We start from the raw sequence: 25,606 nt of genomic DNA on the forward strand, positions 1-25,606 counted from the left end.
TATGTAGGTTACGTCACTACATCGCTCGCTCTTATACTTGCTTGTTTTCTCTTGCCTTTACTATATGTCTAAGATGTTCTATTTTGCCTGTTGTACTTCTGTATCAGTTACCCTACCTATCTGTTTGTATAGTGCCCACATTTGTATCCTTCCTGCGTGAAGTGGAGTCTCACTATGAGGTCTATGATTATGTCCGTGCATATCTTGGGGACACAGCAGAAGCAAAGGATTTCTCTAAGCAATTTCTTGAGCGCCGGAATAAGCAAAATACTCCTTTACCCAGACCACAACAGGTATAAACTCCACACCAAGGCTGGCCGCTGGGAAATGGAGCACTGCCTAATGCTAAGAGGATGGATGAAAAACACAGATTACAGAGTTTTTAATATCTGAGACACTTTCTGAATAGCAGAGTTTTATGAGACATTGTGCAATGTTTATGTATTCTCTGACTTTGAAATAACAATACTTTAGCTATGGTCATTCACTTTGTGAAGATGGCTAGTAATGCAGAGCACGGGTGTCCCATAAGTCTTTAGAGTGCCACACAGTATTTTCTTAATTTAAAACCCATCTTAGGCTATGTTGCTGTCTGGGGGGGGTCTATTTTGTTTTAGCCAGTGGCGGAACTAGAGAGTGTTGGGCCCAGGTGCAAGAATATGCTTTGGGTCCCCCCTATGCAGTGCCCCCCCCCCAGTAGTGGTCTCCCCCCTATGCAGTGCCCCCCCCCCCAGTAGTGGTCCCCCCCTATGCAGTGCCCCCCCCCCCCCCAGTAGTGGTCCCCCCTATGCAGTGCCCCCCCCAGTAGTGGTCCCCCCTATGCGTTGTTCCCCCCTTGCAGTGGTCCCCCCTATGCAGTGCCCCCAGTAGCGGCCACCCTCCCCATACAGTGCCCCCAGTAGCGCACCCCCCTATGCTGTTCAAGTCTCCGTGCCCCCTTACACTGGGTGGCTGTGTGTTTGTAAACTGTGTAGTGCAGATCGCTACTCACTGCGGTCTGCCCTACACTTGGGGCCTGGGGGACATTAGAGGGGGTGCAGCAGCAGCTATGCATCGGCTGCACCGCCGCTAGTTCCGCCCCTAGTTGTAGCTTATAAGAAATTTCACATGTTTTAACAGTAATCTTCTCAATGTTCATGCAGTTATTGAGGGTAACATTTTCTTATCTTGATTTCTGGGAATATTCTAGCTTAGTCTGTTAAATGCAATTCCTAAAACTAAGGAAAGTGTGCCTCTGATGTTAGCAATGCTGCATTACCCAATACAAGCCTCCATTGTGTTTCATCAGGAAACTGGATGGGGTGTGTACCAGACGAGTCAAAATAATGCACAGCAGACAACACTAGAAACTGCACAAAGCGCTGGACGCAAGAAAAAGAAACAGAAGATGGTTCGGGCAGATCCAAGTCTTCTAGGCAAGTATCTGTACTTCCCTCCTGCTCATTCTGTTCAGGTCATACATCTATTTTATTTTTTTTGCTTATTTGAATTAAACTTTTCTCTTCAGGTGCTATGTTTCTCAATACAGATTTCTTCCTTTAATGTGCTGTTTTATTGGCCCCTCGTCTTCCTACATCACCACACTTCCCTTGCCAGTATGTCCCTTGCCATACTGTGTACTGTACCTTGCTCCTTCTTCCCTCCCTCAGTGTCTCACATACGGTGTACTGTACCTTGCTCCTTCTTCCTTCCCTCAGTGTCTCACATTCTGTGTACTGAACCTTGCTCCTTCTTCCTTCCCTCAGTGTCTCACATACGGTGTACTGTACCTTGCTCCTTCTTCCCTCCCTCAGTGTCTCACATACGGTGTACTGTACCTTGCTCCTTCTTCCTTCCCTCAGTGTCTCACATTCTGTGTACTGTACCTTGCTCCTTCTTCCTTCCCTCAGTGTCTCACATACGGTGTACTGTACCTTGCTCCTTCTTCCCTCCCTCAGTCTCTCACATACTGTGTACTGTACCTGCTCCTTCTTCTCTCCCTCAGTGTCTCACACTCTGTGTACTGTACATGCTCCTTCTTCCCTCCCTCAGTGTCTCACATACTGTGTACTGTACCTGCTCCTTCTTCTCTCCCTCAGTGTCTCACATACTGTGTACTGTACATGCTCCTTCTTCCCTCCCTCAGTGTCTCACATACTGTGTACTGTACCTTGCTCCTTATTCCCTCCCTCAGTGTCTCACATACTGTGTACTGTACCTTGCTCCTTATTCCCTCCCTCAGTGTCTCACATACTGTGTACTGTACCTTGCTCCTTATTCCCCCCCTCAGTGTCTCACATACTGTGTACTGTACCTTGCTCCTTCCTTCCCTCAGTGTCTCACATACTGTGTACTGTACCTTGCTCCTTCTTCCCTCCCTCAGTCTCTCACATACTGTGCACTGTACCTTGCTCTTTCTTCCCTCCCTCAGTGTTTCCCCATACTGTGTACTGTACCTTGCTCCTTCTTCCTTCCCTCAGTCTCTCACATACTGTGTACTGTACCTTTCTCCTTCTTCATTCCCTCAGTCTCTCACATACTGTGTACTGTACCTTGCTCCTTCTTCCTTCCCTCAGTGTCTCACATACTGTGCACTGTACCTTGCGCCTTCTTCCCTCCCTCAGTCTCTCACATACTGTGTACTGTACCTGCTCCTTCTTCTCTCCCTCAATGTCTCACATACTGTGTACTGTACCTTGCTCCTTATTCCCTCCCTCAGTGTCTCACATACTGTGTACTGTACCGTGCTCCTTCTTCCTTCCTTCAGTGTCTCACATACTGTGTACTATACCTTGCTCCTTCTTCCCTCCCTCAGTGTCTCACATACCATGTACTGTACCTTGCTCTTTTTTTTTTTTTTTTTTTTTCTTCCCTCAGTGTCTCACATACTGTGAGGAAGGGAAGGAGGAGCAAGGTACAGTAAAATAGACAGTATGGTAATATACACAGAGGAAGGGAAGGGAGAGTGTGGTACAATACATAGTATGGTCATACAGTACGGCGATTTACACAAAGGAAGGGAGAGATGGTACAATACATAGTATGGTCATGTACCATGCTCTCCCTTCCTTTCCTCTGTGTATATGACGATACTGTGTACTGTACCTTGATCCCCCTTCTTCCTCCATGTCTGTCGCCATACTATGTATTTTACCACGCTCTCCTTTCCCTTCCTCCGTGTCTGTCGCCGTACCATGCTCTCCCTTCCCTTCCTCCATGTACATCACCATACTGTGTATTGTACCACGCTCCCCTTTCCTTCCTCTATGTATATCACCATATTGTGTATTGTACCATGCTCCCCTTTCCTTCCTCTATGTATATCACCATACTGTGTATTATACACGGAGGAAGGGAAGGGAGAGCATGGTACAATACACAGTATGGTCATATACACGGAAGAAGGGAAGGAAGAGCATGGTACATGACCATACTATGTATTGTACCATCTCTCCCTTCCTTCGTGTATATCACCGTACTGTGTATTGTACCATGCTCTCCCTTACCTTACCTGTGTATATCACTGTACTGTGTATTGTACCACGCTCTCCCTTCCCTTCCTCCGTGTAGATCACCATACTGTGTATTGTAGTTTGTTCCCCCTTCCCCAGTATATATCACCATACTGTGTATTGTAGCTTCCTCCACCGTCCCTTCCTCCATGTATATCACCATACTGTGTATTGTAGCTTCCTCCCTCTTCCCTTCCTCCATGTATCATACTGTGTATTGTAGCTTTCTCCCTCTTCCCTTCCTCCATGTATATCACCATACTGTGTATTGTAGCTTCCTCCACCGTCCCTTTCTCCATGTATATCACCATACTGTGTATTGTAGCTTCCTCCCTCTTCCCTTCCTCTGTGCATATCACCAAACTGTGTATTGTAGCTTCCTCCACCTTCCCTTCATGTACAGATATGCCCAGCTATATCCTTCCCGCTGGCACAGCAAATCGCGCCACGCATAGCTCAAGATGCACGCCCATGAGCGGACATGTGAAACTGTGTACGCTTGGGAATGCATGGCGCGATCGCAGTGCACGCCATAGCATAACATAATGTAGCATATGGAGGTAAGGGGAATCGCATGGCGCGATGCGCATGTTTGTTTGTGGCACAATGAGCCACAATGTAACGGGGCGCATCTGTATATCACCATACTGTGTATTGTGGCTGCCTCCCCCTTCCCTTCCTCCGTGTATATCACCTTACTGTGTATTGTGGCTGCTTCCCCCTTCCCTTCCTCCATGTATATCACCATACTGTGTATTGTAGCTTCCTTCCCTTCCTCCATGTATATCACCATACTGTGTAATGTAGCTTCCTCCTCCTTCCCCTTCCCTTTCTCCATGTATATCACCATACAGTGTATTGTAGCTTCCTCCCCCTTCCCTTTCTCCATGTATATCACCATACTGTGTATTGTGGCTGCTTCCCCCTTCCCTTCATGTCTCTTTCTCTTCATTTTACACAGTAGCCTGGTCTCCTCTTTGCTTGTTCTGAACTTGTCCTAAATCTCTTGTCCGGTGCCCTGTTTTGGTTATAATATGACCAGAACACCACCTTACACCACTTGTTTTGTTTTTTTCTCCTCCTATATAGTGCTCCTCCATCTGAGTGTCTCCTTTTCTTTCAGGGTTTTCCGTCAATGCTTCCTCTGAGAGGTTGAACATGGGGGAGATAGAGACTTTGGAAGATTACTGATCCTTGTGGTGGGGTAGGGGTAACCTGTTCCATCCACCCCTACCTCGACTTCTACTGGAGGGGGAAGCGAAAAATGACCTCAACCCCCCCATCACACTCCCAGTGCCCTGCTGGGATCTTCACAGTGGACCCTGCCTCAATGCTTCAAGAGAAAGACGATTGGAGGACATCCTCCCGCCTCCACTATCCTAGTTATCCCGTTTTGTGGAGAGGGCACTCTGAGGGGGGGTAGATACTGAGTTATGGGGAATGTTACCCATCTTCGTTACAGTACTGTACGGTCTCGTTTCAGAGGCTTGCCCAGTCTGTTACTTTTTCCACCGTTATTAGGTGGAGAGAGAGGAGGCTTTTGGGTTGGACTTTGCACCTCCCCCTCACTGCTTTTGGGGTTCAGCTCTATGGATTGTGTAAGGGCAGCATTAATATATATGTGGAGGTTTTTTAAGTGTGGACAGTGCATAGCCTTCCATTGCACTACTGGTGAGGGCATGCTACAAAGGTAAAACTGGTATCACTCTCCTATCTCATAGCCACCCCACATCTTATTATCACGTGCATTTTCAAGTGACATTTTTTTGTTTTGTTTGCAGTGGGAGCAGTATTTACAATTAGTATTGTGACATGTACAGTTGATATACCATTTGCTGCAAAAATATATACAGACACAATTTGGTGCTGTTAAATTATTGCAGATCTGCTCCCCCTGCATATTATATACACTGATGAGTGCAGACAAGGTATGGATAGGCGGCAACACACTTATGTTTACACAGCTCCCGGAACACTGTAAAGTTTTGCCCCAGTGTGCAGTGATTTGGGGGGATGCCAGGCCTGACCCCAATAAAGCGCTGGTTGTATTATAACACATTTCTGATTTGGATGCCTTATTGCTTTGTGACTGTCAGGGTGGTGCAGAGGAGCCTCACATGCCAACTATAGGTCTGCCATAGTCTTCCTCCATGACCTGAGAAATGCCAGCCAATGGACAATCAAGCCCCCTGGTATCTGCCATCACAAGAAGTGACCTCTTGGCTTCTAATTAATTGCGGCTGTTCCATGGGTTCTGGGCAGAAAGGAGTCACTCTGCTCCCTGCTAATGCTTAACTGAATTATATGGGTTATCAAACAAACCAGTCCAACATCGTGACGACTACTAGCCTTCTGCCATGACCCAAGGGAGGCGAGAAGGTGCAACTCGGGAGTGGAAATAAAATTATAACATGAATTAGCATTATATTATCAGGTCATTACATGAACAAAAGGTCCCAGAGAAACAATTGTATTAAAGTCTAATTTATTTTACAACATCTTTTCCCTGAAAGGTTCCTATTTATTTTCCTGATAAGGATTTGGTACGCTGTGCAAACTCATTGGTGTGGTGTGTGAGCATTCAGGAATAACATATCATCCAAGGCAATGGCAGCTCTTCACTCACATCTCCTGAGGAAGTGTCCTTCACACAACCAACGGGACATTCACCTGTACAGCTGTGGTGCAAACACTTTTTCCAGAAGTCCTTTAAAAAAAAAAAAAATCTTCTCATTGAAGGAATTCACTGATTGCACACTAGAAAGTCAGGATATTTATTTTTTATTGTGGGTAGTATTGAGTGTTAACAGATGACGTTACATGAACAAATCACTGCATCTCTTAGGATGTTTTCTACTGAGTAAAGTATTGCACGGCTCTTCTCAACAGGGTTCTCGGTCACATAATACTATGTAAACGTAGGTTTTATTTTGGGGACTTGTGTGGCGCACTTTCCAACAGCTAGGTATGGATGCTAAAGTATAATCACCACTAAACCGCGTCAACATCCGTTAAACAGTCACAAAATTGTTAGATGTTGACAAGTTAAAAAAAAATAAAATAAGTCCACCACACGCCAGCTATATATATATATATATATATATATATATATATATATATATATATATATATATATATATACATACACCCCGTTACTGCAGGAATGTTACAGTAAAGTCAGTAGGAGGTGTTTGGTTTTGGGAGAGGAATGCTGCTGGGTGGTTCTGGTCCCTGACATGACTGAGTAGGAGGGCTATGAGGGGAGTGTGAGGTGTCTGGGGTGTGTGTGTGCTTCTCTCTTGATCCTCAGCTAAACATTTCCATCCTCACTGGACAGAGACACCTTTGTTAACCCAGAAGGCTGCGAGGTCTCCATAACGTCTCACCTCTCTTACACTCTACATCTTCCCAGCCATAGACAAACATGCTGTGCACGGGGACCCCACATCTGCTGCTGCTGTTTACTGGGATTTTGCTGCCTGCGTTCCTCACAGGTAACTTAAAGGGGGGAAAAACTGATATGTATGGGTCACAGTATAATCTCGCCTATAGGTCCTATAGCTCGTTAGATGCCTGTCAGGTATATTAGGCCAGATGGATGCTCATGTCTGCATCGTGATGGATTTGTGGGTAGGGATTAGCCATGGTACTTCATGCTTCATTTGGACCATGATTTGAGAAGCAGCTCTAATTTTATCCCTATCTCTGGGACAGTTGTGTCTTTGGGCAAATATACAATAATCTGTGATGTATGTGCTTTATCTTATGCCAAAAGCTCTGCTCATTTAATGCTGCTAAGCAGATTGTAATACGTGCACGCTGTCGGACATTAAGAGCTTTGTTAGATCTTTTCAGACGTAGACGTACCCTAATGTAATACACATCTCTGCTTTTCTGTAAATACGTTGATGTAATATTTGCGGCTGGACGCAGGGTTGGGTCTGCACAGTGGACAAGGCGCCCTTTGTGTAAGGTAACAGGGCGCCTTTCATGCTAGCACTGGACATTCGCCCGTTGTGGCTACTAACTCTGTACTGACGCCGGCCATGGATCCAGCCAGTGGCCTATTTGCTTGTACCGTCTCACCAATTCACTTTAACCCTCCTCATGCTGAAAGGGCTTATAGCTGTGATGTTTCAGGCTTTACGTTACCATTGAGGACGCTGGAGAGACTGATAGTTTGTTTTCGTACAAGTTTGAAAGAAGAACCTAGCAGTTTGGTGTAACAGCAAGGCCAACACGGCCCAATGTAGGCCTGGGATGGTGCAGCATTTATTGTGGAAACGCTTTGTGGAGGGTCAGACGAAGTAATCAGATCCCCAGTAGGCCTCCGCAAAGTGGCTATTCTAATGGAGGTTTTACTCGCATGACATAAGCTGTACGTGTTTCACACCTGCTTCATGTTGCAGGGTACAAGGCCAGCAAATAGTGTAAGTGCTGGTGTTGAATGGACAGTACATTGAAATGTATATATATATATGTGCTGCTTATTGGCATTTCAAGAGGATGTCTGTTGGTTTTGGACCATACAAAGCAAAATGCTGAGCTCCTAGAATCATTCATTATTGTTATTATTATTATTAGCCTTTATGTGGCACTACAAGGCATTCCTAGCACCTCGCATAGTGCAAACAAAACATGAAAATGCAAAAGATTTAGGAAACTTTGAGTACATGTGATACAAGCTATATAACATTGCTGCATATGCGTATCCACGAAACCCGCGTCAGCTGAAAACAAAGGTCCGCTGCCATTGTTGGCATTGGGGGGGGATATGATGGTATAAGTGAGGGTGCAGAGGATTAGTACTAGTCTGCGCAGTTGTGTCTACATACATCTTACCTCCGTGCGCTACAAGTTACATAACTTATAAGCGCCATGCAACTCTGTAGCGGGAGTGTCTCACTTCCATTCAAATGCTTCTTACTCTCACCACGATGTGACTAGGACGCACAATCCGCTTCTGTTGAATGAAATGAGATGTGCTATGTGCTACTGCATGCGGAATGGGCTAGTGCCAGCAGCTGTGACACTGTAAGGTAGCATTGTGCATGCAGGTACAGCCGCAGTCACACACAGAATACAGGCATGCCGCATATTTTACTCATCAGATGCTGCTTGTGCGCCATATTCACATCTCTTTGCGAATTAGAAGCATTTGACAGTAAAATGTCGCACGAAAAGACGCTCGGCACTACCAAGTCACGCCATGGCATGTAAGAAGTATGTGGGAAGCAGAAGATTTTAGCATGTAATCTCATTTGTATATTTAGTTATTGACACTAATTTTTTTTTATACTACATTAGCCTCCTTTATGCTCATGATTCTGGACTCCTTTATTTCAGTGTCATGAATAATGTGGAAGCCGGTGTGTCACAACACAATCAAAAGCCACTTGGTTAGTACATGTAAAGCTGGGCATACATTATGTAGTTATCAGCCCCATATGCAGATTATCAACAGATCGGGCCGATAATTTCCTAGTCTGTCGCTAGGACCGATCAGCAATGATCAGATGGGGTCGGGCATGAAAAGACTTCCAACATACCCAACTGATATCTGGCCTGACACTTCCCCTGTTCCTTCATGGGAGGATCGGGGAAATGTTTCCACCCCAGGGAAGGAAAGCGGCTATTGTGTGGCCATACACTGACCTATCTCCATATCTGATGGGTTCAGTTTATCAGATAAAATGTCCGTTGGTCTGACAATATATGCCCAGCATAAGATAGATCTGGAACGTTGATTTATTTTATCTGCGTTTCATGTCCGTTGCCTGTATAAAGAACCCATATACATTACCTCATGAAAGTAAAGCTGGCCACACACTAGACCAATTTACATCCAACCAGCCAACTAGTTGATTGGTTGGAATGAAAATCTGGTAAGTTATGAAAGCAAATGACAATCAGCAATTTGCTCCCAAACACTGGAAAATGGACAAAAACTGTTGTTTGAACAAATTGCTTAGATCAAACATTTAACAAATTTGTCTGACGACCATTTTCATCTGTTTTCTGGCATATAGGAGCAAATTGCTGATCATCATTTACTCCCATTCCTTACCAGATTTTCATTCCAACCAATCAACAAGTTGGCTGGTTGGATGTAAGTTGGTCTAGTGTGTGGCCAGCTTAAGACCACATTAATTCATCCATGATGTTCCCTGTTATAATTCTTCTTTCTGCACTCTTCCTGTGACAGCATGGAGCACTGGATATGGGCTGAGGAATGGAGATTACTTGCGATGCATTAAGATGTATCACAGTTATTCTGCTTAGATGCTAATGGGTGTACAGTTCATTTCAAAATGTAAGGGGGAGATGAACTTTCACTGTCTTAGTGCCATCAGTTCTTTATTGAGCTAGGATGTAACAAAACGGGATTCGGAGAAACCCTAGTGACATTTGCAGTCTCTGTTGGTCATATGAAAACAACATGCACACAAGAACCATGTGCTGGCGAGAGAAGTGCTATCTGTATGTTACACGCCAAGGTGACCGTGTCCTTGGAGAGAACACACATAAAAGCACCACTCACATATAGCATTATAACAGCTGTAGTGGCTTATGTTTACTTGCAGAATATTCATCTCCTACTGTAAGATACTGTATAAGTATATTAGACCTGACATCCCTCAGTACCAACCATAAGGAAATGTATTGCTGGCATTCCTACATATTGTGTATTATATGTGGGATAATATATCACCTACTATAAATTATAAAGTCACCAAGGAGCTAAGTGACCAGTTAAAGACATGAGGCTACAGCCTTAGCAGCGGCTTTCCATAATCTGACTCTTGCGGATTTGCCTGTGAGATTTAACACAACTATTATTTTAAAGGCAAAACCAGGCATGTTTTCTATATTGTAGTGGTTTTAATTTCTGCAGGCAAAACTTCTTCTTTTATATAGTGCATAGAAATGCCGGCTGACTTCTAATATCTCACCACTTATTCCTCATAATCCACACTTTTACCTAATGAATAGTGAAGCAGTGAGCACAGTTCCCGTCAGTGTTGTGCCCTTAAAATGAAATTGTGCACAATGCAGCTCACCAGTGAGGCCGTCCCAATACACTTACAGTAATGAGTATTTCTACTTCAGGGTCCATAGGGTATCCACAGGATACCTTGGGGTATAGGTGTGACGTCAGTCGCTGGGCACCATAGAGTTAAGCTTTTCAGCCTCCCAGGATGCACTAGGGTCCCCCTCCTATACCCCGCCCCCGAGCCAAGGCACCTCAGTTTAGTTTGGTGCCCGGCCGGCGTCGGGTGCACCTGTCGGGGGCTAGAAGAGCCCCTGAAGCTTTCTTCAGTGCAGCTGTGGCTGCACATCTGGATGTACAGCATGGACAGTCAGTACCGACGTCCATGCTGTCTTCCCTACACCCCCGCCGGTACCAGAACGCCGGTACCGATCCAGGGATGCTGGTGAGCATCTGGGGTCACAGCTAGCGGTGACCCCAGATGTTCCGGACCATGGCCGGATCCAAGGGGGACAAAGGTAAGCAGCGGGGTCCCGCGGTGGGTCCCCGCTGGTCACATGGTCCTAAGTCCCCAGGCAGGGGGCTCCCTGGGGACTGGCTGCAGCGTGGAGCCAGGCGACCAAACTGCGCTTTCCACTACCCCCTGGGACAGCGGACCGCAGCAGAGCGGTAGCGCTGCGGCGTCCCAGGGGTTAAATGCATGCCAGGGGAGCGCGCCTTCCCTGTCTCACAGCCGGCGCCTCCCCCGCTGCACACAGCCCTCTCTGCACGCTGCCGACTGGTCCTGTGGCAGCGCTCCCCCAGGCCAGCCTCCTCTCTGCTCCTCGGCGGCCATCTTCTCCAGAACGCATGGTGAACGCTGCTGGAAGCGCTGGGCGGAAGCATCGTGGTCTGGGTCCCCCCGTATACCTCTCCTCCGCTGTGGTCAGGTCTGTGTATGCAGCGCTGTGTCCTACCAGGCCCTGTGTCTGCGTAGTTGAGTGATCAGCACTGTTAGTGCAGGAATTGATTTTCTTTGCATTGTATGTGACTGTGCTAGCGCTGCTGCCTGTAACTTTTCTCTAAACTGTCAGCTTTATTACTGTCCCTGTTCTTTCTGCTAAGCCCTTGCGGTGCGGTGCTGCAGGGTGGTCTCTCGCCTATTTAAGTTATAATTGGTGAGAGGGGTCACATACGTGGTGCCATCATGTCTGAAAGTGATTTTCCCCTCCGGATACAGTGTACTACGTGTAAAGTACCATTAGCGGAGGGGGAGGGTAGAGCAGAGGGCCTTTGCCGGCAGTGTTTGTCCTTGGCGCGGCCTCTTCCGGTTACAGCACCGGTACAGGAGCCGCCCTGGGCTTGTTTCGCTCAGGCGCTTACAGCCTTAGTGGGCCAGTTAGCTCCGCAGCCCGCGTTTACACCGATGGGTTTATCCCAGCAGTCAGTGGTGTCGTCACCCATGCAGGGTTTCCCACGACAATTGGTGGTACCCCACAGTCTCCCTATTTCCCCGCTCCCGGTTTCTCAGGAGCCAGCGTGGGTTAACTTCCTGACGAGTTCTGTACAGCACTTGTCGGATGTGTTGCAAGGGGAGTCTGTGATGCGGCCGCATAAACGGCCGGTGGCGTCTCTGTCGGCTCCTTATGAGGATGACGAGGGGACGTCTGATGATGGGGAGATTCTGGATCCTTATGATCAGGAACCTCTCCATACTAAGGACGCTGATGCTAAGTCCAAAGTATATATTCCTGGACTTATTCGGGCGGTCCGCACAGCCTTGGTGATTGAAGACGAAGTTCCCCCAGCGGCTAAATCTAAGTATGCCTTTTTCAAAGATGTGAAGGGCGATGCCACAGTCTTTCCTCTTTCGGGTCAGTTGGTGGACCATTTAGAGGAGGCGTGGAAACAGCCTGGCAAAAGATACCAGCCGCAGAGACGCCTGGCGGTGGCTTATCCGTTTGCGGATAATTATTTTGCAAAGTGGGAATACCCTCCACAGGTGGATTCTCACGTGACCCGTCTTGTCCGTAGTGCCACATTGCCGATGCCATCCATGTCCTCCCTTAAGGATGCTACGGACTGCAAGGTGGAGATCTGCCTGAGGTCCGCTTATTCCCTTGCGGGGGGGGGGGGGCAGCACGGCCGGCTATGGCCATTTGCTGGGTTGCCAGAGCGATGGAGCGCTGGGCGGATTCATTAGAGGCTTCTTTTGGTTCCGACTGTCCGGCCGAACAGGCGGAGTTGATTGGCAATCTCCGTGATTCGGCCGCCTACATCAACGAGGCGGCCCTAGACATTAGTACTCTGGTGTCTAGGATTTCTTCAGCAGCGGTAGCTGCTCGTCGCACCTTGTGGCTGCGATCCTGGAAGGCGGACGCAGATTCCAAAAAGGGTCTGGAGGCGTTGCCGTTTACCGGAGAAGTTCTCTTCGGTCCGGATCTGGATAAGATTGTGGCCACGCTGGTGGCAGCCAAATCGGCTTGTCTCCCGTCGGCCGCTGCTCCTTCTGGTTCTGGACCATCGTCCTTTCGGTCATCTAGGGCCACAGTCGTTTCCTCGACAGGCTGGTCCTAAGAAATCGGCCAAGCCCCGGAAGCAGGCATGGAGTACCAGACGTCCGGCCCCCAAGCCAGATGACAAGCCTGCGGCCTGACGGTCCGGGCCTCCCTTTGGGGGATCCCAGGGTGGGAGGCCGCCTGCTGCAGTTCGCCCAGTGTTGGTCGACCACTACGACAGACACTTGGGTTCTGGAGGTGGTTTCCCACGGATACGCCCTCTCCTTCCGGCACAGACCCCCGGCTCGATTCTTCACCACGGGTCTACCATCAGACCGGAACAAGGCTACGGAGCTGCGGAAGGTATTGCACACTATGCTCCAGGCTGGAGTTATAGTGCCTGTTCCATTCTCCCAGAGGGGCCAGGGTTTCTATTCAAATCTATTTTTGGTACAGAAACCCAATGGGTCATATCGTCCGATTCTCAACCTCAAAGCACTCAACAAGTCTTTGCGGGTCCCGAAGTTTCGGATGGAGACCCTACGGTCCATCATTCTGGCGCTGGAACCTGGGGACTACATGGTGTCATTGGACATACAGGACGCTTACCTGCATGTCCCTATTCTTTTGCGCCATCAACAGTTCCTCAGGTTTGCAATCCGCAGCGACCACTTCCAGTTTCGGGCGTTACCTTTTGGCTTGGCGACAGCACCACGTGTTTTCACCAAGGTGATGGCGGTCATGGCGGCTTCTCTGCGGCTGCAGGGAGTCCGCATGTTGCCGTACTTGGACGACCTGTTATTGGTGGCAGGATCTCCAGAGCTCCTGTTACGCCACTTGGACCTGACCATTGCACTGCTGCAATGGCACGGCTGGCTAATCAACTGGCAGAAGTCCACTCTAATCCCGTCTCGGAGGATTCTGCATCTTGGAGCCTTATTGGACTCGGGACAGCAAAGGATCTTCGTGACGGAGGACAAGATCTCTGCTTTACAGTCAAGGGTGCGCAGTTGTCTGCACAGCCGCCGGGTGTCCCTACACTCGGCGATGAGGTTACTGGGCTCCATGGTGTCGGTGTTCGACATGGTGGAATACGCCCAGTTTCACTCCAGACCTCTGCAGCACCTGATCCTGTCCAAGTGGAACGGGCTGCCTCAGTCTCTGAAGTCCCAGACGATTGTGATCACCCCGGAGGTTCGCCTGTCCCTTGCGTGGTGGTTACAGACGACCCACCTCAACAAGGGACGTCCGTTCTGGGTTCCAAATTGGGTCTTGTTGACAACGGACGCCAGTCTTCGGGGCTGGGGAGCAGTTTCGGGTCCACACTTGTTCCAGGGCAGGTGGACGCCGACAGAAGCGGAGCTTCCAATAAATATCTTGGAACTCCGTGCGGTCTTCAATGCTCTCCAGCAGGCACAGCGGTTTCTCCAGGGTCACCCGGTGCAGGTCCAGTCGGACAACGCTACCACCGTGGCCTACATAAACAGGCAAGGAGGAACTCGCAGTCGGGCGGCTCTCGTAGAGGTCTCTCGGATCCTGGTTTGGGCAGAGCGCAATCTTCCGGCCATATCAGCGGTCTTCATCCCGGGAGTGCTAAATTGGGAGGCGGACTTTCTAAGTCGCCAGGACGTTCATCCGGGGGAATGGTCCCTGCACCCGGACGTTTTTCAACTGCTGGTGGACAGGTGGGGTCTTCCAGAGATCGACCTCATTGCGTCCCGGCACAACAACAAGTTGCTGGTGTACGGGTCTCGCACAAGAGACGAAGGGGCGTCTCTGGTGGATGCTCTGTCCGTCCGGTGGACGTTCCGGTTCGCATACCTGTTCCCTCCGGTCTCCCTTCTTCCACGGGTAATCCGGAAATTCAAACAGGAAGGAGGGACGCTCCTGTTGATAGCTCCCGCGTGGCCCAGACGGCACTGGTTCTCAGACCTTCAGGGTCTGTCCGTGGACAGTCCTCTGCGGTTGCCGCTATGACCGGACCTTCTGTCTCAGAGTCCTTGCCTTCACCCGGACCTGACTCGGCTGTCTTTGACGGCGTAGCTGTTGAGACGGCCATGCTAAGGTCCCGGGGGGTTTTCCAGCTCTGTGGTGCGTACCATGTTACGAGCTCGGAAACCGTCTTCCGCGAGGATATACCATCGCGTGTGGCATACGTTCTTCCAGTGGTGTCGACCGAGAGGTTATGCACCGCGGGAGTTTCGTCTGTCTCGGATTCTCGCCTTCCTGCAAGCGGGACTAGATCATGGGCTTCGCCTTGCTTCTTTGAAGGTACAGGTTTCGGCCCTATCTGTCTGGTTTCACCGTAGGATTGCTACAATCCCGGATGTGCGCACCTTTATGCAAGGTGTTCTCCGCATTCAGCCGCCCTTTGTTCCACCTGTGGCACCTTGGGATTTGGCTGTGGTCCTGAGGGCTCTCCAAGGACCGCAGTTTGAACCACTGGGCTCAGTGGATCTTAAATGGCTAACAGCTAAGACTGTTTTCCTTCTGGCCATTGCTTCGGCCAGACGTGTTTCTGAGTTAGGGGCTCTTTCTTGTAGACCCCCTTTCTTGGTTTTTCATGGGAACAGGGCAGTACTCCGCACTAGGCCCGAGTTTCTTCCCAAAGTTGTTTCCCAGTTTCATGTTAACGAGGAAATCGTTGTTCCGGCCTTTAACTCACCGGGTCTTTCCGTGGGTGAGGCCTCTTTGGATGTTGTGCAGGCCTTAAGGACTTATGTTGACCGCACTTCTTCGTTTAGGAAGTCGGACGCTTTGTTTGTCCTCTATGGCTTCCGTAAGAAGGGTTGGCCTGCTTCAAAGCAAACTTTGGCAGCCTGGATCCGTATGGCTATTTCTGAAGCTTATCTTCATGAAGGCCTACCGGTCCCTCCTTCTCTGAAGGCTCATTCCACTAGGTCTGTGGGTCCTTCGTGGGCAGCTCGACGTGGTGCCTCGGCAGTTCAGATCTGCAAGGCTGCTACGTGGTCCTCTGTCCATACCTTCATGAGGTATTACAGGTTTGACACCTTCGCCTCTCAGGATGCTTCCTTTGGGCGGCGGATTCTCCTTTCTGCACAGGAGCGTCCCCACCCTTAAAGGATACTGCTTTGGGACATCCCCAAGGTATCCTGTGGATACCCTATGGACCCTGAAGTAGAAAATATGAGATATGGTAAGAACTTACCCTTGTTATCTCTATTTCTACGAAGTCCATAGGGTTCCACAGGACTCCCGCCCTGTCGCACCTGTGCTGCAGATGGGCTTTGCTCTGGTCACCGGTTTTCCGTCTCCCTCTGGTGAGAATGTGATTCTTGTATGTGTCCAGATCTTTTTTCTCTCTCTTCCTTCTCTTCCGGCCTATGGCTTGATAACTAACTGAGGTGCCTTGGCTCGGGGCCGGGGTATAGGAGGGGGACCCTAGTGCATCCTGGGAGGCTGAAAAGCTTAACTCTATGGTGCCCAGCGACTGACGTCACACCTATACCCCAAGGTATCCTGTGGAACCCTATGGACTTTGTAGAAATAGAGATAACAAGGGTAAGTTCTTACCATATCTCATATTTTCCTGTCATAACTACAGTCAGAACATTAGCGGTTTTCTATGGATATTTTTTACATCAATGTATATATGTAAGTGACTCACTTGTGTGATAGTGACTTAGGGCCATATTCAATTTGGGGTGTAAAGACTTTCGCCTGTTTTTTCTTTCTCCGTATTCAATTCCCTTCCGTTTTCGCCTATGCGGAAAGTCAAGGCACTGATATAGGCGATACTTTTTCTCCACAGAATAGCAGGTGAAAAAAAGCGGGAAATGTATATTTTGGGCTGCAGATGTTGGGAAACCACTCAAAACCCTCGGTACACCCCCCCCCCCCCCTTCCCAATGACAATTCACCCCCAAAAACAAAAAAAATACAGGAACTCAACTTCAAAAACTAGCGAAATAAGCCTCTGGGGGTGCTTCAAACTTCACTTTAGAGACATGAAAATATGCTGGTACACATTTACAAACACCCCAAATTTGATGGCACTACTTATTTGCTCCACAAACCACTGCTTTATGCCATTCTACACCACTTTTACCAAGACGCTAATAGCAAGCAATTACCACCACTTAAGTACCCTAACTAGTTCAATTAGGGCTAATAGTAAACTACCATAATGATTTCTGAAGTCAGCCCATCTTTTTCTGGGGTACAGAGTGATTCCCCCAATTCATCCTGCACTTTTCGCCTGGTTCACATTCGCCGGGTCCAGTTTTCGCCTGTTTGCCAATTGAATACAGAGTAAATCGGGAGCGCGCATGAAAAGTTTTTGCGTCCAAAACACATGAAGGCGGCAAAATGTCAGGCAGGCGGAAATTTCTCGCCGATGCCAAACAAATTGAATAAGGCCCTAAGTCAGTAAATTTTCATCCAGCTCCTTTCACAGGTACACTATGATAGTCATTGGGTGTATATCTATTTGTTCCATACCCAAAATAAGATCCCCCTCCTTGTCATGTTCCAGGAAAAAGCTGTTTTTTTTTCCATGCAAACTTTATATCTCTCTCTTAGCTGGAGATGGGCCTAACCATTCTGGTGTGTGAGGTGTAGCCGAAACAGCACACCGTCCTGCCTTACACAAATATTAGTGTTCATGCGGTGTAGACTTTACATACACAAATATCGCTTAAATTGTTTTTTATATGTACAAATTTAGACCAGGCACAAAAAGGCTTTAATTTTGTATAATTCCCTACATGTTGCTGTTACATATCTGCTGTCTACTAACAATGTCTCTGCTTCGCTTGAGGTAATTATGTGTAAACCCCAAAGTGATGTAGGCATAGCTCCATTCTATTCAAGAAGTTACCGGTGCATTGCTTATGCTGGGCATACACTATACAGTTATCTGTCCAATCTGGCTGGTTGGAATGACAACCTGGTAATGTATAGGAGCAAATCACAATCGTCCATTTGCTCACAAACACTGGAAAACAGACAAAAATGGTCATTCCGACAAATTGGTTAAAAAACATGAATTTGAACAATTGTTTTTTTTGTCTGTTTTCCAGTGTTTAAGGCAATATGATCGACTGTCACTTGTTCCCATACATTACCAGGTTTTCATTCCAACCAGCCAGCTTGGACAGATATCTGGCAGATAATTGTATAGTGTATTCCCAGCATTAGTTATTACTTCAAGAAACAGTCTAGATCCGTGGCTGCACCTTACACTGGCTGTAATCAGGTGCATCTACAATCTGTCAGATTTATTTTGGCTGTTTATCTCAGCAATGTGCTCACCTGAGCTGGAGGTAGTTGAAATTCTGGTGTGCGGGAAGCCAGTGCCGGAATCCCAACACCAGTCAGAATCCCGGCATTCCGACGGGCTGCGCTGGTGCTTCTGCAGGCCCGGCACTAATAAACAGGCTACGCTGGTGTTTCCGCAGGCCCGGCACTAATAAACGGGCTGCGCTGGTGCTTCCGCAGGCCCGGCACTAGTAAATGGGCTGCGCTGGTGCTTCCGCAGGCCCGGCACTAATAAACGGGTTGCGCTGGTGCTTCCACAGGCCCGACACTAATAAACGGGCTGCGCTGGTGCTTCCACAGGCCCGACACTAATAAACGGGCTGCGCTGGTGCTTCCACAGGCCCGACACTAATAAACGGGCTGCGCTGGTGCTTCCACAGGTTTGACACTAATAATAAACTTGTTGCAATGATGGTTCTGCAAGCATGGCTCTACTACACAGACTGCCCTGGTACTTGCACAGGCATGACTATTAAACAGGCTGTACTGGTGCTTTTGCTGGCATGACACTAATACACAGGCTGTACTGGTGCTTTTGCTGGCATGACACTAATAAACAGGTGGCCCTGGTGCTTCCGCAGGCATGATGCACTTGATTTCAGATTCTTTGGTTAGGGCCCAGGGTCCTTAAGCTCCATCTCTGCATACTCCTACTGCAAACACTCATTTTATAGTCCAGGAGCATTCACCTACTGTCTATGTGTCTTTATAGTTGTGTCTGCATGTGGTCCTCCAATGGGAGTAATATACGGAAGTCCATGTTGGCTGATGACCCAGAAGCTTTCTGTATTACCCATAAAATGTGTGCAGAGACAAGTGTTGGTTGTGTTAAGGTGCCCATACATCTGCGACTGATCGTCGCGATGCAGGGATGTGATGGGAAATCTCCCATCGCCCACCATCGAAGTTCAGCGATCCGTCGCCGGATCGCTGACATTTCACATGTGAACATGTCAAAGATTTGACGATAGCGATGATTTTTTGATCTAGATCGGCAAAATCCAACATGTTGGATTCCTGCGATGCCGGGTTGCAGCATGGTGGGATCGCGGCAATCCATCTCTGATGTATGGGGCCCATTAGACTATAATAGTTACTAAGTACAGATGTGCCCACATAGATCTTTCTTTCTTGCACATTAAACAGCTCCTCTAGTCGTGCCATTGAGTGACGTGACTTGGTAGCGTTAAGCGTTGAGGAAAGGTTTATATAGACCCATCTGCACTGGAGAGCTGCGTCTTACCTAGACCTGCACTAGATTACACTGATTTATGTACTATATCAGAACTTGTCTGCATAGATTTAGGAATAACTGTGTGGCAGCTGAATGCTTACAATCAGAAGACCCGCACACTTGAGAATCTGACTTTGTTCCTCTTTATAGCAGAAAGTACATAATATTATGGGATCACATCATGGTCCCTTTGTCAGGCAGCTGAATGCTCAGATGAGCTGGAAAAGTACAAGGCAAACACTGTTACACCTATCGGGACTTGGCCATCAGCTTGTTCCAAAAATGGAGTTAAATTTCAGGTATTAGTAACTTTTTTTGTTATTTTTATTTTAAAGTGACTTTCATTTTACTTGGGACAGGTTTCTTGTAGCAAATTGGAATAGATTTGTTGTAGATCTATTGTGTAGGAGGAAAAAAATCTATGCTAAATTAGGGGGAATGCACTTTCAAAATGATTTCATTTATTTTTATAGCTTTTGCGTAACAAGTGCAAACTACCTGGAGAGATAATGAACAAGCTCTCCTGAGATTCTAACTATTATCTTCTAGATATGATACATGATCCATAGAATCTGGTTGCTCTGGGCAACAACGCCACTTCTAAAAACCCTAACTTTAGTAAATATACCCCTAGATGTGTGCTTTATAGTGGGAGGTAGGATAAAGCCGGCTACACATGGTACGATGTGTAGCCGGCGATGCGACGGCCGACATATCAGGCGGTCCCCACACACAGAGTGATCTGCTGCCCGATATTGCCCGGCAGCCCCCTCCCCTCCTCCGCATAGCGCTGCATGGGATCATACATCGATTCTCCAGATCTCTTGTGCAGCATGAAAGATCTGGAGGAGCGATGAACGACCCCACGTGAGCGCACACTGGCCGATATGCCCACACACGGAACGATATAGTAGCGATATCGTTCCAATCCGTCGGATCGGCCGCTATATCACTTCATGTTTGGGGCCCTTGAGACCATAAATCTAAGCATTCATATTATACATGTGCCGCGAGCAAGGTGTGTTCTCTGCATCACATGTTACTGACAGCCAGGGCTGGCCCTGTGCCCATCTCATGAGGGCGGGGTGCACTAAATGGAAAATGCGGTAAAACCCCTGTTTACCGCATTCTCTGTATGCATCAATCACCTGGCCGACGGGCTCCGATGCGGAGGGTAACTCCAACTTTTGCTGGCGTTACCCTATAGAAGCCTATGGGCTTCCACCGCATCATGCTGCTATGAGGGCTCCGTGACCGCCGCGTCAGTCTGTGCATGCGCAGATGGACTCCCGGGTCATAAACCTGGAAGTCTATGGCGCAGGGCAGATCGCAAAGGACAGCTCTTATCGGAAGAGCGGTCTTTTGTGCTGCTGATCGCATATATTAGTGCGTATGCGATCAGCAGGGAAGCGGTGTGTGGCGGTAAGTACTGCGAGGTGTTAGTACATATGCGATCAGCAGGGAAGCGGTGTGTGGCGGTAAGTACTGCGAGGTGTTAGTGCGTATGCGATCAGCAGGGAGGCGGTGTGTGACGGTAAGTACTGCGAGGTGTTAGTGCATATGCGATCAGCAGGGAGGCGGTGTGTGGCGGTAAGTACTGCGAGGTGTTAGTGCGTATGCGATCAGCAGGGAGGCGGTGTGTGACAGTAAGTACTGCGAGGTGTTAGTGCATATGCGACCAGCAGGGAGGCGGTGTGTGGCGGTAAGTACTGCGAGGTGTTAGTGCGTATGCGATCAGCAGGGAGGCGGTGTGTGACAGTAAGTACTGCGAGGTGTTAGTGCATATGCGACCAGCAGGGAGGCGGTGTGTGGCGGTAAGTACTGCGAGGTGTTAGTGCGTATGCGATCAGCAGGGAGGTGGTGTGTGGCAGTAAGTACTGCGAGGTGTTAGTGCATATGCGATCAGCAGGGAGGCGGTGTGTGGCGGTAAGTACTGCGAGGTGTTAGTGCATATGCGATCAGCAGGGAGGCGGTGTGTGGCGGTAAGTACTGCGAGGTGTTAGTGCATCTCACCTGAGGGCACTTATACATTTATCTGTCAGACCTGATCTGTTTTATAGTCAGCAAATATCCCAACTTCAGCATCACTATCTGTCAAGTCACCTGCAAACTAGCAATGTGTGTTATTAACAATTATCTGTGTATCTCCAGCATATTCCATTACGCCTGAGTTCTAGTTACTCTAATAAGGCCACTTTCATAGGGGGAAAGCAAGTTGCAATACTTAAGTTATACACGAAAGTACTCACATTATACCTGAGTGTACTCACATTATTATACATACATGTTTAGCCTCAAAACAGCTTATTTTATATTAGAAATACTATATTAGAGTGTAAAATTGGTGACACATATATTTACATCTTCAAGTTCACTTGCACTTGTAATCAATATAGACTTTGTACCTATCTTAAGGCCCCATACATCGTGTCCGATCCTGCGATGGGATCGGAAACGCCAGTCAGAAATGCCGATTGGCAGCCATTGATGTTTTGTGATCCGTCGTAGGATTGGTGAAATGCTACATGTTAAATTTCAGCGATGTGCCGATCGTGTTCATTTTGCGATTGTGATCGGCATATCTGTGAAATACAACATGTTGGATTTCAGCGATCCTGCGACGCCAGGTTGCAGGATCGCAAAATCGTGGCAATCCGTCGCTGATGTATTTACTTGAATCCTTGCTAGACTCTGTGTAACGTAGTGCTCACTGACACTTAGGGACAAATTTAATAGGGTAATAGTTTAGAAATGTGATAGTATTCTCTCACATATTCTAAACTCAGCCAATGTAATAAAGTCACAGAACAGGCAAACTTGCATCTTTTTCAGACTCAAAAAAACTCTCAAGATATAAACTCTCATCCAGGTGTTTCCTGTTTTGAAAATACAACTCGATCAATGTATTAGTGTGAGAGTTTTACTTTTAAACCCTCACATTATCTAATCTCTCACCCTATTACATTTGGCCCACAGTTACACTGCCTCTGTGTGTGTGTAGCGTAGTGCTCACTTACGCCTGGATGTAGAAGTCAGACTATGCGAATAGAGTGCTCACTCCCTGACTCGCTCTACACAAGAGAGGTGATTGAAGAAAAAAAAACACACAAGCCTCGCTATATACCACTGCGCTTTATAGAGATTGTCAGCTATTCTCACATCAGTCCCTGCCCCAGTGGAGTGTACCATCTATTTTCCCTATAACTGGAGGACTAGTGGGGGCTGCATTGTCAGAAAATAAATTCTTTTACTTCCTCTGCCACTGGACTGGCTGCTACCGGGTCGGATCATGAAGTGCTGCCAGTGTGCCAACGTCACTAGGGGAGAAAATGAAAAATGCTGAGGGTATGGACATTAAGTCCTTTTATCTCTCCAAACACAGCACGAATAAATATTGGAGGCAACCTCCTCCGAAGGAGGGGGGTCCCCACTGCCTCTCCCTATCACCCACTGCTGGGTGGCATATTATGAACTTGGGGTGGGGTGGAGTGGAGGAGGGGCCCCAAAGATTATTTTTGCACCTTTGCCCACCAATCACAAGTTCCGCCACTACTGTACACTGTGAGAAATGTCAGCATATGGGCCACGATATTTTTTTTCCTCCCCTGTGAAGGAACGGGAAGTGTTGAGCGGTCTGGGGCGGCAGTGCATACACTGCCGGATGTGGCAGATCAATGATCGGGTCAGTCTGACGTGTTGGAAAATCTTTAATGCCCGACATTGTGATCATCTTTTATAGGTCGCGTAGATAATCTACAGAACGGGCCGATAGTTGCATAATGCCTGGCTGTAGTAGTTGTCTGGTGATTACCAGAGAATGGGGTCTATTTACTAAGCTGTGATTTCCTGGTACCTTATCGCCGTTCACTTTATCTACGAACACCGCTTAGTAAATAGACCCCAATAACTGAAACAGTACACAAAATATAACATTTTCCACTGATGGGGTTCTAAAGCCCTGATCACCCAGTGATGGTAGCCTTTTCTTCTATCATATTCTTCCTAGTAAGAGTTTATGTTGAGAAAGTGAAAATTAAAAAAAATTAAATTTTATTTCAAGTGTTGGGGGGGTTTTTTTGTATTTTTTTTTTTTTTTTTCAAAACCTACACCTATGCTGCTTTTTACTATTTTGGAAAGGAGGATAACTGGTGAAACAAGAGTCGCAAAGTATTTGCGGTGTTTATAAGACAACAAAATCGCTTTTGCTTTTCCCTTTCTTGAAATTTCAATACAAATAAAAAAAAACACTTTTTTTGCCGATTTGGGTTAAAAAAAAAAAAAATAATTGACCTGTTAGAATGAGTAAAAAGAAAATAAATTCTGAAAATACAAATGGCTTAATTTACTAAGTGGTGGTTTTTGGTGCCATTTAGAAGCCACCGGGATGTCAAATTGGCAAATACTTGCCAACTTTCTGACTGCCCCCTCCAGCAGGGGGCAGCATGGTGCCTGTGATTGTGTCATAATTGCACCGCTCCCGATACAATTCATATTACTGGGGCTACGATGACACTATTCAGTGCAAATTGTGTCAATGCCCGTACGGGCTGTCCACTTAACTCAGATGGTGCCAGGTGGATGCGGCCAGGATGCGGGAGACTTTGATACTCTTCCGCATGGCCGGGACAGCCACCTGATTTTTGGGAGCCTCCGGCTATTCCCGAAGAGTAGGCAATAATTAATTGACAGTTCGGTTTCTAAATGACGATTTGGAATATTTACTAAAGTACAGGTTTACAGAAGTATAGATGTTGCCCATAGCAACAAGATTCTAGCTAACACCTTCTAAAAGATACTAGATAAATAAGTAGAATCTGATTGGTTGCTATGTGCAACACTTCTACTTCTATATACCTGCACTTTATAAAAATATACTCCAATGTGTGAAAACTCCTGTCAACTGACATTAGCACAAAATGCATAATTAGGTTATACGCTTTCACTTTGAGGTTTATGAGAAGATTCAGAGGAGGTACAGACTGTTCTTGTTATAGAGAGCAGAGATTTGATACTTGAGTGTTGGGGTTTTTTGTTTTTTTTTAAACTATAAAAAAAAAACCTCAAATGTCGCAGAGATTGTAGATTTATTTTTAATTATCATATTATGTAAATAAGTTATTTCAGCTTGTATTTGCATTTTTGTGTAAAAAAAATTGATTCAGGTTTAAATGGCTATTATTTACATAATTTGATAATAAAAAAGACAATTTGGGGGGGCATCTTTGCAATAAATAATAGCCAATTAAGTTGTTAAATAGAACAAAGCCTGCACAGATCATTGTGATCATTGTGCATCTCCCAAACTCACCTGCCACAGGTTTTTCATTGGTTTTACGGTGGTTTTCAAAGCCCCTGCTTGATGAATCTGGAGTTTCTATTCTATTCTCTCTATGGTCTAAAACATTGATCGCGCTTTGATATTAAATTCTATTCTAAAGTGCTTTCACATCAGGATTTAGAACCCACAGCTTAGTAAATGTTGCCCAATTTCTTCTTAAAAACAAAACAAAACACAGTATAGCTTGTTTGGGTACCTCATTAATATACCAGTATTATTGATGTTGGAATATGATGAGCAATAATGTTTGAGGGAGTGAGGAGACCGGAGGAATCCCATGCAAACACATGGAGAATATACAAACTCCACACAGATATACTATGACTGGGTATCAAATAATCTCAGTGCTGTGAGGTAGTAACGCTAAATATTGTGCAAAGGCAAACTATCAAAAACATATTTATATTAATGATTAGATAAAGGGTTCCAAAATGTTGGATTAAACACTTTCAATTGTTTGGATCAGTAAAGGTGCACACACACTGGACGACTTACAAAAGATGCGATGTCGTCAACTATTTCGCTTGAACTCCCCGGGCAACTCACCAGCTATCCTGGACAGACTAAATCTGGCTAAACTGTGCAGTGTGATTAACGACCTATCAAACGATTTCCAGTGCATCATTAAGGAGATTGCCAGATCTTACCTGCTGTAGGTAAAGCCGCACATCCACTAGGTGACTAGGGAAAGACATTATTATTACAATATCGTAATCGTACAGTCGTTCCCCATCCCCTGCAGTGCCTACACTGAACGATTAGTTGTTCAGTGTAGACACCCTCCATCATCCCCG

At 46.9% G+C, this 25,606-nt stretch overlaps 2 protein-coding genes across 9 annotated transcripts in view; both read left to right on the plus strand.

Annotated features, from left to right (window-relative positions):
* GIGYF2 (GRB10 interacting GYF protein 2) overlaps positions 1 to 5,989 on the plus strand; it is a 183,010-nt gene extending 177,021 nt beyond the window's left edge. For all 8 annotated transcript variants that reach the window (XM_088479253.1, XM_088479254.1, XM_088479255.1 and 5 more), the window contains 3 exons: positions 133 to 293; positions 1,289 to 1,415; positions 4,615 to 5,989. In XM_088479253.1, coding sequence (XP_088335379.1) covers positions 133 to 293; positions 1,289 to 1,415; positions 4,615 to 4,682 — 356 coding nt within the window. In that variant the 3' untranslated portion in view covers positions 4,683 to 5,989. The remainder of the gene's footprint in view (positions 1 to 132; positions 294 to 1,288; positions 1,416 to 4,614) is intronic.
* An 823-nt stretch (positions 5,990 to 6,812) lies between these two features.
* The window catches only part of SNORC (secondary ossification center associated regulator of chondrocyte maturation), a 50,910-nt gene continuing 32,116 nt past the window's right edge, over positions 6,813 to 25,606 (plus strand). Inside the window, exon 1 of the mRNA XM_088479261.1 lies at positions 6,813 to 6,985. Coding sequence (XP_088335387.1) covers positions 6,916 to 6,985 — 70 coding nt within the window. The 5' untranslated portion in view covers positions 6,813 to 6,915. The remainder of the gene's footprint in view (positions 6,986 to 25,606) is intronic.

Source organism: Taudactylus pleione, unplaced genomic scaffold (genome assembly GCF_031769625.1).
Source record: "Taudactylus pleione unplaced genomic scaffold, aTauple2 ptg000229l, whole genome shotgun sequence".
Classification (NCBI taxonomy): Eukaryota; Metazoa; Chordata; class Amphibia; order Anura; family Myobatrachidae; genus Taudactylus; species Taudactylus pleione.